The 11,698-nt window shown below is 41.8% G+C and overlaps 1 protein-coding gene across 9 annotated transcripts in view; it reads right to left on the bottom strand.

Annotated features, from left to right (window-relative positions):
• Positions 1-3,591: 3,591 nt before the first annotated feature.
• epb41l2 (erythrocyte membrane protein band 4.1 like 2) overlaps positions 3,592-11,698 on the bottom strand; it is a 92,910-nt gene continuing 84,803 nt past the window's right edge. For 8 of the 9 annotated variants that reach the window (XM_049589268.1, XM_049589266.1, XM_049589276.1 and 5 more), the window contains 5 exons: positions 10,912-11,040; positions 10,514-10,612; positions 8,452-8,532; positions 4,753-4,867; positions 3,592-4,435 (listed from right to left, as the gene is read on the bottom strand). In XM_049589268.1, coding sequence (XP_049445225.1) covers positions 4,763-4,867; positions 8,452-8,532; positions 10,514-10,612; positions 10,912-11,040 — 414 coding nt within the window. In that variant the 3' untranslated portion in view covers positions 3,592-4,435; positions 4,753-4,762. The remainder of the gene's footprint in view (positions 4,436-4,752; positions 4,868-8,451; positions 8,533-10,513; positions 10,613-10,911; positions 11,041-11,698) is intronic. The other variant, XM_049589274.1, reaches the window with a different exon arrangement.

Raw genomic sequence — 11,698 nt, 5'->3', positions numbered from 1 at the left:
GAAATGGTGGCAGAAAAATTTGCTTTATAGTGGTGGTTCCTTCAATGTCAGAAACACTGTGACAATATTACAAATATCCAAGAGGGCGCACAATAAATCCCACCTTTCAACGACTAGATCGGTTTCACAGAGAAAAGACGACAAATGCTGAGAAAATCTACAAATATGGTTTTTAAAAGTTGTTTTTTGTCTTTTTTTTTGGAACAGCAAAAGCTTCCAAAGCTGCCAAGTGTTGCACTGTTTTATCTGTTAAAGTTTTTCTGCTGCTTTGCAAGAGGGTTAGAGGTTAAAGCTTTCTTTCCTCTCGTCTGGAATGTCATTTAACTGCATAGTAGAGGTCAGACCAGTGTTTCCCAATAAAAAGCCTAGACGGTCGATACCGCTCCATCATCTGGACGTGCCTCAGGCCAGACAGGAAGTCCTAAACTGGCGATAAATGAAGAGGCACGTATTTTAAATGTGGAGATTGTGTGTTAATAAATGACTCCAATTAAATCTGCATTCAGGTCCAGTCAGACTGGAGGGTTAAGACAAATCTAGGCAGGTACAGGTGGAATGTTTTTTATCATCAATCTGTGGCACTTCTTCACTCACAATCTGTTCAATCTCAACAGACCGTGTTCTTGTTTTCACAGCTCACACTGAAAATCTGTGTCGACTAAAATGCGTTCTTGTTCTAACCCATTTAATGCCACCAATATTTACACAAAGTCACATTTTTGTGGAACATTTGGGTAAAAGGACACCGAAACAATGAATAAAACATCACGAGATTCCATTTAGGGGTTTCAAGAGCACTTCAAACCCTCAGACGCGCTTCCCTTTAAGCTGCATTTGGCTGTTGTGTTGTAACTGTTTCCGTGTCTGTTCGTAGTTCACTGGCAGATTCATGTTCCTGCTTTCTGTTAAAATAGTGTGGAATACAATGTATTTTGAAACAGCTCAAAAACATAAAAAAATCAATTTAATGCTGATAAGATTTGGTTGCGGTGAAACAGTTACAACGCAGCCAGCATCAGGTCAAAGATTATCTCCTCTAGACGTACTGTATGAGCCCAAATCATCTCTTATCTACACACTCTCAAACCAATCAACACAGTAGCCTTCTATCTAGACTCGCTCAAGATAAAAAATGTGTGAACCATGCTGAATTTATTCCCAGATCTCATTCTATCTAGCAGGGTTTGTTCTCATTATCTACTCTGGTATGAGAAAAGAAGCTGGGAGTGAAACTAAGTGCTGAGCTATGACGACAAACAGGCTCTGATGCAGAGTTAGCAAACTGGTAGAAACTCCGTTGTTATGAATATGGGACAGAACGGTTTTTCAACTTGTTCCGACTGTATGTCCTCATTTTGGTGCCTGTGCTTCAGTTGCAGATTGTGTGTTAAAGGGTACGTTTGGTATTTTTCAACCTGAGCTTTTTTTTTTTCATGTTATGGTGCCTGAGTGACGAATGGAGACAACAGCTTTTGAAACCGGCCCAGTGTTGAGTGAGAGCACTGCAGGAGACAACGGCAAATCAGGCTGCCGTGTAATCACTTGGGGCAATTGTGCCCGTCAATTCACGTCCACTGAATGTGCTTGTTTTGCCACTGACAGGCTCAGATTATTATAGTGTCTGACAACTTATGGAAAGGATCCCTACAGAGATAGAGCTTTTTGCTGAAGTGTAAGATCAGCCTGTAATCATCATCACTAACCCCCAAAAGACTCCATTTTAATAAACAGTCATTTCATTATCGTGAAACACACTTTACTCTAAAGGCCAAAACACACCAGCAGTGAACGCCATGCATCAACAACTGTGCCCCTATTATTTTCAATGCACACCCCACACTAACAGCGGCTAGACACCTGTCAGTGCTCCTGGACACGCCACCACTGTCGTGTTTCCAGCCTCGCCAACCCCGGAATTAAAAGCATTTTTTCCCCACTCACTCTCGGCTTGTATGTACCGGCTCCCGTTGCGGCTCTTTTTCTCTGCTCCTATGGCAGCTCGACTTGTCTCCTCACGAACTCTCTGCTGTCTCCTGTGGGACAAAGACTGGATGACGAGAGACTGATTGTTGAGGTTGAGAAATATCCCCAACTAAACGACCCATGATCCCATCATTTTAAAGACAGTGGCCAAAAAGATATTGCCTGGTGCGTCATCACTCCATCGCTCTTCAGTGAGAAATCAAGTTTAATTCGGGGGTCTCCACACGTGATTTAAAGCTAATGCAGAGGTGAAAGAGGCACAGATCTTTCAGTAGAATTAACTTTGTGTAGCCGTCTGTTAACAAGCTGCAGTGCAATGTGTCCGGTGTGAGTTAGGGGGCGCCGTGCCTCAGTGTGTCTTCAGCTTAAGTCAACAGATACAAAATAAAACTCTCTCTTGGTCTTGGTTTGTCTGGTTTGGTTGAAATAAACCCTTCATTCTCCCAGTTAGATGTGAGAACATGTTAACGTGATTAACACTTAAATGTTTATCTGAATGGAGTCTGGTGGGTTTGGCTTGAGTGATTCTTTGGGCTGTTTATGGTTTAACAAAAAGCTCTATCTCTGTGGGGATCCTTTCCATAAGTTGTCAGAATAACAATCTGTGCCTGTGAGCGGCAAAAGCAAGCAATTTTAGTAGACGTACATTGACAGCGCACAGTTGCCCCATGTGGTTACATTGCAACCTGTTTGCAGCTGCCAACCGCAGCCCTCTCGCTCAACACTGGACCAATCTCAAATCTCTCCGTCTCCATTCGTCACTTAGACACAAAAACATGGGAGGAAAGAGTCAAGGTTGAAAAACACCAAACTTACCCTTTAAGTACTGTCCTAAGAATATTCAAACAGCTTTAACTCGCTGCCGAATGCAAAATAACGTGAGTGAAACTTGCTGTAGAGTGAGGCCAACATGCATCAATTCTTTTTTCACTCCCAAAGTTGTTAGTTGGCACCGCACAGTGCCGCCGTTATCTCCCAATCATCCTCCAGTTTACTGGTCCTCTCTCCCAATCAAAGGTCAATTTACTGCTCCCTTACTTCCCTGCGACCCAACAGGAATGGCTAGTGTCGTACAGTGGGCGGGCCCAGGGAGAGCGCTTAGCTAACGACAAGCTGCATTACTGCTCCCATCTAATAACCTTCATCTTTACTGTACAGAGAGTTGTATACACCAGCTTTAAAGTCAGCTCATTTTCAGTCCATTTAGTAAAAGTGAATTCTAAAATACAGTAAAACACTAGGAATTATATTCACCTGCATCGTTTGGCTTCTCCTGCTTAGTTAATGTGATCCAATAAAGATTCCTTCCGTTCCCACCGACTGTAAAGGGTGAACAGTCTTTTCTTCTGAGAGCTGAGTACAAAGTGAAGTGAACTGAAAATGAACTCACTCAGCCGCCGGTCAACACACAAGGAATGTGGATGAATCATAACTATACTTACAGAAAAAAAAGACAGATCATAAAAATTCAAAAACCTGGTTGATTGTTTTTTTTTTGTTGTTTTTTTACTGCAATATTTTAAGTTACAGCTCCCTGTGTTCTGTCATTGTTTAGTAACATAATGTGATAATGTGACATGGCTCCCATTCGTCTGATGTGAACGTGTTTAATGAGTAAGACCGTTTCATTTTCTTACACTTTGAAAAAGTAAAAAAACATAAAGAGGTTGTGTCCTCCTGGTTTCTGCAGTCCTACTCGTTACTGTAAAAAAAAAAATTGAAATGACGGTGTTATATTATTTCTCCATAACGAAGTGAGGGAGCTGTAATTTAACAAATTACTTTTTTTTATTAATTTTTTTTTTTTAGGAATGCACCAATACCACCTCCCCACTGCTGATACAGAACAAAAAACATGAAAACCTCAGCGTTATTTTACAAAAAAAGATGAAGATAAAAAGCGCTCTCTGTTTGAGATGGTCGTTATCTTTTTATCTATCTTTACTCTGACTCGTGAGTAAGTGAATAGTTACTGAAGGTCACTGCTACTGGTGAAATAATCAGTGCAATAATCATAATTTTCAGCCTTGTATCTCATCAGGAGTGGTTATCAGTGCATCCCGCAGCTTTTACGTTTTCAATACGTGACATACACACTATCTCTCTTTTTGTAAAACAGTTAAAAGAAAAAAAAAAAAAAGCACTATTAAAAAATAAAAACACGCTACAAATGTTAAGCTAACAAAGTGGTTCTTTTTTGTCCCCGCAGAAATACGAGGATGTTTTTCTTTACTTGGTTTTGGAGTGAGGGATTTAAACGCACCACAGACATGTAAGAAAAAAACCGACTGGGAAGAGATTGGCAACTTCTCTTCATCTGTCCGCTCCCCCCTTTCTCCCCTTCTTCTCCTTCTGCTTCCAGCTCCTCTCCTCTTCAGTCAGTCAAGGTCGGTTGTCGTAGGGTGATGGAGGTCGTTCAACAGAAATAACACTCACGATGGGCTCTTCAGCTCTGGGAAAAAAGAGGTGCAGGCAGTCAGCCTGAGCGCTGTGATGATTGGCACTCAACATTGGTTTTGCTACTCAAAATATTTCCCTTGTACTCCATCAGTCACTGCCTACCTTCCTAAATCTAATGTCCCTTTCTCATCCTTCAGCTCTTTTTCGCGTGACGGCTGATGGTTTTAGCAGATTCATGTGTGGGAGGTTTTTTGTTCCATCTCTTTTTGTCCTCAGTAAATAAACCACTGTGTGCACTCAAGACCTCCAACATTACTTTCACCATGATGAATAATAATAATAATAATGAGTTACTATTATTATTATTACCTGAGTTCAGTCAATCCTCCTCCTCAGCCAGTTCAGTTTCTTTATGAACCACCACTCTGGTAACAGACATGTCAGGATGTTGCTCTTTGGCCTCCTTTATGGCCTGGGCCAGTGCCTGCAGTACCAAGGGGCAACCACACAGTGGCAGCACCGAGCACGGCGGGCAGTGGAGGGAGGGAGGGAGGGAGGGAGGGAGGAGAGGAGGGGGGACATGGTGGAGTTAAAATGAAAAATTAAATAAGAAGCATAAAGAAAATGACAAGAATGCTGGATTTACGATCAATGTGACTTCTGCTATTTTACTTCTTGGGGTTAACCGAATGGATGAAGTAAAATGGCTTCAGAGACATCAAGTGGAAAAAGAATTATTACAAATGAATCCCATTTCCAACCCAAAATAAATGTAAATCCAGCGAATCAAAGCAGACAGGCAACTCAAATAAACCAGTGGACGAGGGATCGTGCAGAACCATCAGGACCTGAGCAAAACAGATTTTTCTTTGTCAAATATTTGAAGTATTTTGAGGATGTTTGATGGAGTTTGACTCGGGATGTCAGCAGTTAACCAAATCTTGACTGGTTACGCATGTCGGTGTGTAAATGAATCTAGTTACTCTTCAGTTTAGTAGCAGCATTAGCACTATGACGTACCACTATAAAGCCTTAAGGTTTTTACACTACATTGGTTAGCTAGCCACTGCTACCCTGCACTGTTAGCACCCAGGAGCTAGCTAGCTAGCATCGCTGCTCATTTGGTGAATACAGCTAATGCCATTCCAATCACATAGTGGCACTGCTGTGGATCATTGTGCCCACCCTCCGCTCTATAGCTCCAGGGAGTAAGCAGCTTATTTTTAGGCCGCAAAACCCCTTTCTCATTGTTAACTACTGTTAGCTATGTTAGCAACTACTGTTAGCTATGTTAGCACAGTTAACAGTGTCAGCATTGGGGCGTTGGTGGCTTAGTGGATAGAGCAGGCGCCCCGTGTACAAGGCTGTTGCCGCAGTGGCCCGGGTTCGACTCCAGCCTGTGGCCCTGTGCTGCATGTCTCTCCCTCTCTCTCCCCCTAAAAAATATCTTTAAAAACAAAACAGTGCTGGCATGGCTATTAGTGCTAACATAGTTAACAACACTAAAGGGATTTTGTGGCTCAAAATTAAGCCACTTAAGGGGCTAGTTAAGGTTGCTTAGCTACCTCAACCTGCCACCGCACTGGCTCAAAAAAGGAACCAAAGTAGCACCCGGCGTCCGCCCTCACATTTCCCAGGCGGTTAAAGACGTGGCACGCGTACGGCCCCCAAATCACCAGGGCAACCTGGGTGGCCTGCAAGTTTCCACAGCAACACTGTCTTACCACCCCGGGTCAGGACAATATTAACATTGGTAATACCCAAATGAGCAGTGCCACTAGCTAGCTCCTGCCCACAAGCGCACAGTGCAGGGCGGCCAAGGCTAACGGATGGTGGACAGTGGACTCTATGTTTCTGCATGATAACGCAGCTGGTTGGCTGTCTGTCAGCAGAACCAGCAAAGTAAAAGACGGGACGACATTTACATTAGAAAACATTAAAATCTGCCCACCTCTAAACAAACAGCACTTCTTAGTGCAGCGCTAAAGCTCATTACGTCATTGGAGCGCCCGATTAAAAGGTCAACGCTAGGCCTGTCTTGATATGCGATAAATCGGTTAATTGCATGATAAATTAAAAGGGAGACGGTAACTTTTGCGGCCGCAATTAATTGCCATATTCACGCGTGTTTGTTTTCCTCGTGTCTCTCGTGAACAAGAGCGTTCACTGCCGTGCATCGTCTGCAGCAGGTGAGTTGGTTCATTAGCGTAATGAACGGAGGGAAAGCTCTTGTCATCGAGTGTCTTTGTCTCTGTGGGGGAGGCGGGGCTATGGGCTACACACACACACACACACACACACAGACACACACACACAGACACACACACACACACACACACACACTGCGATCTTCGTGAGGGGGAGACGAGGCGGAGAAAAAACAAGAGAGTTGAGCGTCAGAGAAAGACATGGAACCTGTTCCTAACCCAAACTCCACGGCCCCTGTGTGGGAGTGTTTTGGATTTAAACCAATGACAGAGGGCAGCCCAGTAATGTGGACGAGCCGGTGTGCCGGGTTTGTTCTAAAACCATCTCAACAAAAAGAGCGAATACGACCAACTTAACTGCACACCTGAGAGTGAGAGACTGACAGACTATTTTTTTGGATTTATTTTGATATTTTGATATTTTTACGTGTTATTTCGGATATTTAAATTTTCTTTTTTGCATTCCAAAATATTCTTGTTAAATAAATGTTTATTTCTCTTTAAAAGGGTGAACTTGCATCAATATGCCTTTATTATCATTACAGAAGTTTAAAAAATGAACTAAAAACAGCAAAACTACAACAATAATAAAAACGGTCTTAAAAGCACAATATTACGCAATATTATCACTTATTGTAATAATTTATGACACAATTAATCGCCCAGAAACATTTGTTATTGTGACAGGCCTTGTCAACGCCTCGCGTATTTCACATCATTTTGCTTTTGTTCTTCTTACAAATGAACTTGTTAGTTACTGGTTAACGGACCAAATGCACCAAAACTGACATCCCTAATGATGACACCAACTTTCCTCCACCCATTAGAAAGAGTCACCCATCACTTTCAAATATCTGTCATTAAATGTATTTTCATCAGGTCTTCAGACAAGATGTAGCTGTAGGCCAGGGTTTATAAATCTTATTTCTTAACCAGTGCAGTCTGTATGTATATGGACAATAAGACATGTTGCATTGTGTTCAGAGTGTTGTGAAAAGTGGAGAAATTGTGCACTAAGTTATAATTACTCCTCTAATTTTAGAGCCATGTGAAGATGTTAGAACACAGGCCTGCAGAATGGTCCAATTTTGTTCCTCCAAAATTTGGGGACTAATTGTTTGCCAGTCTTATGGGAGCTCATAAGGATGTACAGTTGAGTCTGTACTTTAAGCTCATGGTTATTTTTCCATTCAAAATCCAAAGATTTTTGTACAGACAAACTCAGCAATAAAAAAATGTCACTGTCTTTGCCCAAATACACCTGGACTGCTCTTAATCAGATGTGATCTGCTCAGCGTAGCTTTGGCGTGAAGTGTTCGTCACATCTGTCAAACAATTTATTTGTTTTTGGCACTGGGGAAATCTGACAATCAAAGACAAAGACAGAAAATTTAACTAACAGACGAGCAACAAAAATCAGACACAGCGTGGCAAAAACAAAAAGGTTGAGACACCATTTTCTAGACGTGTGGATGAATAAGTGCAGAGACAGATGACAGCCGATGAGTGGAATCTGACTAATGGACATCTCTAATAAATGATTAATGAATCTAATTGTGCATTTAGACTAAGAGCAACATAATAGACATGTCAACTGATGTCTATGTGTTCCCTTAAAGTCTAGCTGTCAATACTCGTTAGCGGCTAACTCATTCAGTTCTTTAAAAACTGTTTTTCAATTCTGAAAACAAAAAGTAAAAGGTGCAAAATCTGGACGTGTGCGTCTGGTTTACACATCTGCAAAATGATAAGTGGAGAGCCTCACACCAGCTGCAGCTGGTCAGAATAAAGCCACCCGTCAACAAAGCTGCTGTAATACCAAACAAGGTGTAGGGGCACCCTGTGTGAGTGGAAAACTGACCTGGTCGTGGTCGATGTCACAGTCCCCGGTGATGACGATACGTTTCTCGATCCTTGTCTCTGATAGGCCGCCCTTTAACGTCTGCAACAGAATCCACAACAACAAAGCTCTGATGCCTCTTTTAACTGATTAATTATGAGCTATCAAGGCTCGTCTGGGAGCTGATGGGATCCAGCTGAGTGGCTAATGTTGTCGTTAAGTGTCAAAGCAGATAAAGCCTTATGCATATCACCCGGGGACCTCGTGATTTAGAAATCACACTCCCATGTCTGTGTCATGCTGTGACATGGCATGAGCCAAGTCTGTATTTTACTTTAATTTACTGACATTATTCCCTAAATATGATGCGCAGAGTCATTTGTAAATCCACTCTACACAAGACAGAAACACGACACAGCACCATTAGCAACAATGCAGTGTTAACCTCTCAGGAATCAGATCAGGACTGATTCTGCCACACACTGTCACATGACATCTATCTCAGCATCTTCTGATGCTTGCTGAGAATGGGTGACCATGCTGTGAAGCCAGATGAGCCTACTGCACCCAAAATGTTCTCAGAAGTTTTGTTTAAAATCGCCAACACAGCCTCCGTGATTCTCGACCACTGAAGAGGCAGAAAAAAGGCGAAGGAACAGGGTTTCTACATCTTAAGGAAAGTTAGACTTAAGACTTCTGATGCCGCCCAGGATTAGATTTCAGACCAATTTTAAAATAACTAAAATGGAAGGAAACAAACAGGAAGTGACATCAATTACTTCAGGTCAGGGACAGTTCTGCCCAAATGTTTATTGCAACATAAAACATGACTTTGGTGTAAAATTCCTGGCATTTGTTGACGACTTTGTGTTTCTCAGTCTCCATGTGAGATTCCACTGACTTGATTACCATCTGGCAAAGTTTGAAAAACTTCCTGCATAGAATATACTGAGCCTCATATAGCTAGGAAACAAAACCTGTGAAAACAACCAGTGTTGTTAGTTCTGCTATCCTAATCTGTGTGACACTGACGTAAGGCATTTGGCACAGTACTTTCTGAGAAAAAAAAAAAAAAAGAAGTCACCTAATATTTTGAGATTTCACAATGCCACATCAGAAAATATGATTCATAAAATTCTACTTCTCGTGTCTTTCTCATGACATTTAAATACCAATTACGGCTTTATATTTGAATCGATGAACTCAATGCCTTTAAAGACATTTTAAGGATCCACTGGAAGCAAACAGAAACCTAAATACAACCCCAAATCACCAAATGCTGATTTACATGGAACTAATAATATCACATGACCTCTGCGTTTGGTGGTATGGTAAGTAATTCATGTTGGAATTTTTACTTGACAAATTTAGGATTAAAGGCCTTTGCACACTGAGTCAAATCAAAAATCATAATGCACAGAAACCCTGCACACTGATTCTGATGCGTTCTATTGTTCTATTAGTTCGCAATATGTGACAAATGAAAAGACACATTTGCTCCTTTGTCTCTCTCCACTGGAGTTACCGATCAGGCTGTCATCACAACCTGTGCCCTTCCTCTGTCTTTGCGGCTTTGTCCCGACGCCACATTTTCTTTACTGATTCTTGATCAAACGTCGCACACACAGAAAATCAAAATTTTATATGACGGACCAAAGTTTCAGACTCAGTGTGCAAATGTGACTGACACACTGTGAGGTCGTATTTATTTCAGATGAGAGAAACTGACTCAGTGTGCAAAGGTCTTAAGACTACAGACGACCTCCAAAATGATTATAAAATGATGGAGGTCCCCAGGAAACACTGCTCCTGTGATAATAGGGCAAGAAAAACAAGACAGGAAAAGGTCAAATGACAGAAGAGTGCACGTCTGCCCACCTGAACAAAGCACAAACACTGCAGTAGGGCACCATGATACTGTAGGCACAGCTGCTATGGCAGAAAATGTGCAGTACTAGTACCAATATAATTTCAAAAAGCAAATATGTTCTTGTTTGCACAGATTTTACATTAGTTGCATCACATTAAAATGGTGGGGGGGGGATAATATAACTTCATAACATGTATGTGTTTGTGTGTGTACCTTGGTAATGTGTGTGGTTGTGGTAGTACACAGAGATTCAGAGGTGATTGTCTGAGCAGTCATCAACACTCCAGGCTCGCCATCGCCGTTACCATCCAACTGATAACAGAGCAGATGAAGAGAAATCATTAGCTGTACATTACAATCAGAACATCCCCGCTGGATGTTTGATGCTCACAATAAACTTTTGTCACGTATGAAAAACATGAACTCCCTGAGGAAGAAGGAATGAAATAACGGGCGGCATGCTCTGTTTCTAGAAAGGAAACTTATTTGGGACATGATTTCAAATACAAACATAATAAGATCTAAATGTTTCACACAAATACAATATGAATGTTGACACACTGAAGGACAAAATACACAAAAAAGCTCCCTGTTTTTTTTTAAGTGTGCACCTGTGCAGCTTCGTATGTGATGGTCTTGGTTTCCGTATGTACGATGGGCACTTCTTTTGTAGCTATCTCAGTTTTCTGGGCTGCAAACGTGTCTGATATAGTCACCATTTCTGTCTTTACCACAGGTGGCTGGGGAGGGACGAGAGAGAGAAGTGAGGGGGGAGGGTTAATACATTAAACCAGAGACAGTTAAGGAAACAAAGATAATCTATGTTTTCTAGCTTTGGAAAGTCACTTCCGAGTCAATCCATTTATGGCTGTTTGTGCAAATGTGTGCTCCATATTGTATTGAAAGGGAAGTGATTAGGTCGCTCCACACACAGTGGCACACATGCAGTAAATACAGATGCATAAAACAAACACAACACATGCAGCAAAATTCATGCAAAAATAATCAAGAGCTTCCAAACTCCAAAGTCCAGAGCACAACAACTACTTTCAGCAGCGACAGCTACAACAGCAGCACAACTACAAAAACATCTTTGGCGCCAACATGCAACTCAAAATACGACACGGCACAAACATGCATAAAACATGAGCCCATGAAACACGCAGACGAGGTGGCAAACAGGACGGCCATTGATATGTAAACAGCATGCAAAGATGACATTCAGATGAGCTTGGGGTGGCATTTCCGATGTGGTTGGCAATGATGATTTCCACAATACCGCTACCATGGTGACGAGCCAATTAAACACTAACAGGAAGAGAAGCATCACTGCCAAACACGTGGAGGACACGCAAACACACACACACACCAAAGGTGAAAAACGGCATGCGGAGCAAA

This window comes from Epinephelus fuscoguttatus, linkage group LG11 (assembly GCF_011397635.1).
Source record: "Epinephelus fuscoguttatus linkage group LG11, E.fuscoguttatus.final_Chr_v1".
Taxonomy (NCBI): Eukaryota; Metazoa; Chordata; class Actinopteri; order Perciformes; family Serranidae; genus Epinephelus; species Epinephelus fuscoguttatus.
Note: the sequence above shows the minus strand (reverse complement) of the source record. Positions and strands in the feature narration are given on the sequence as shown.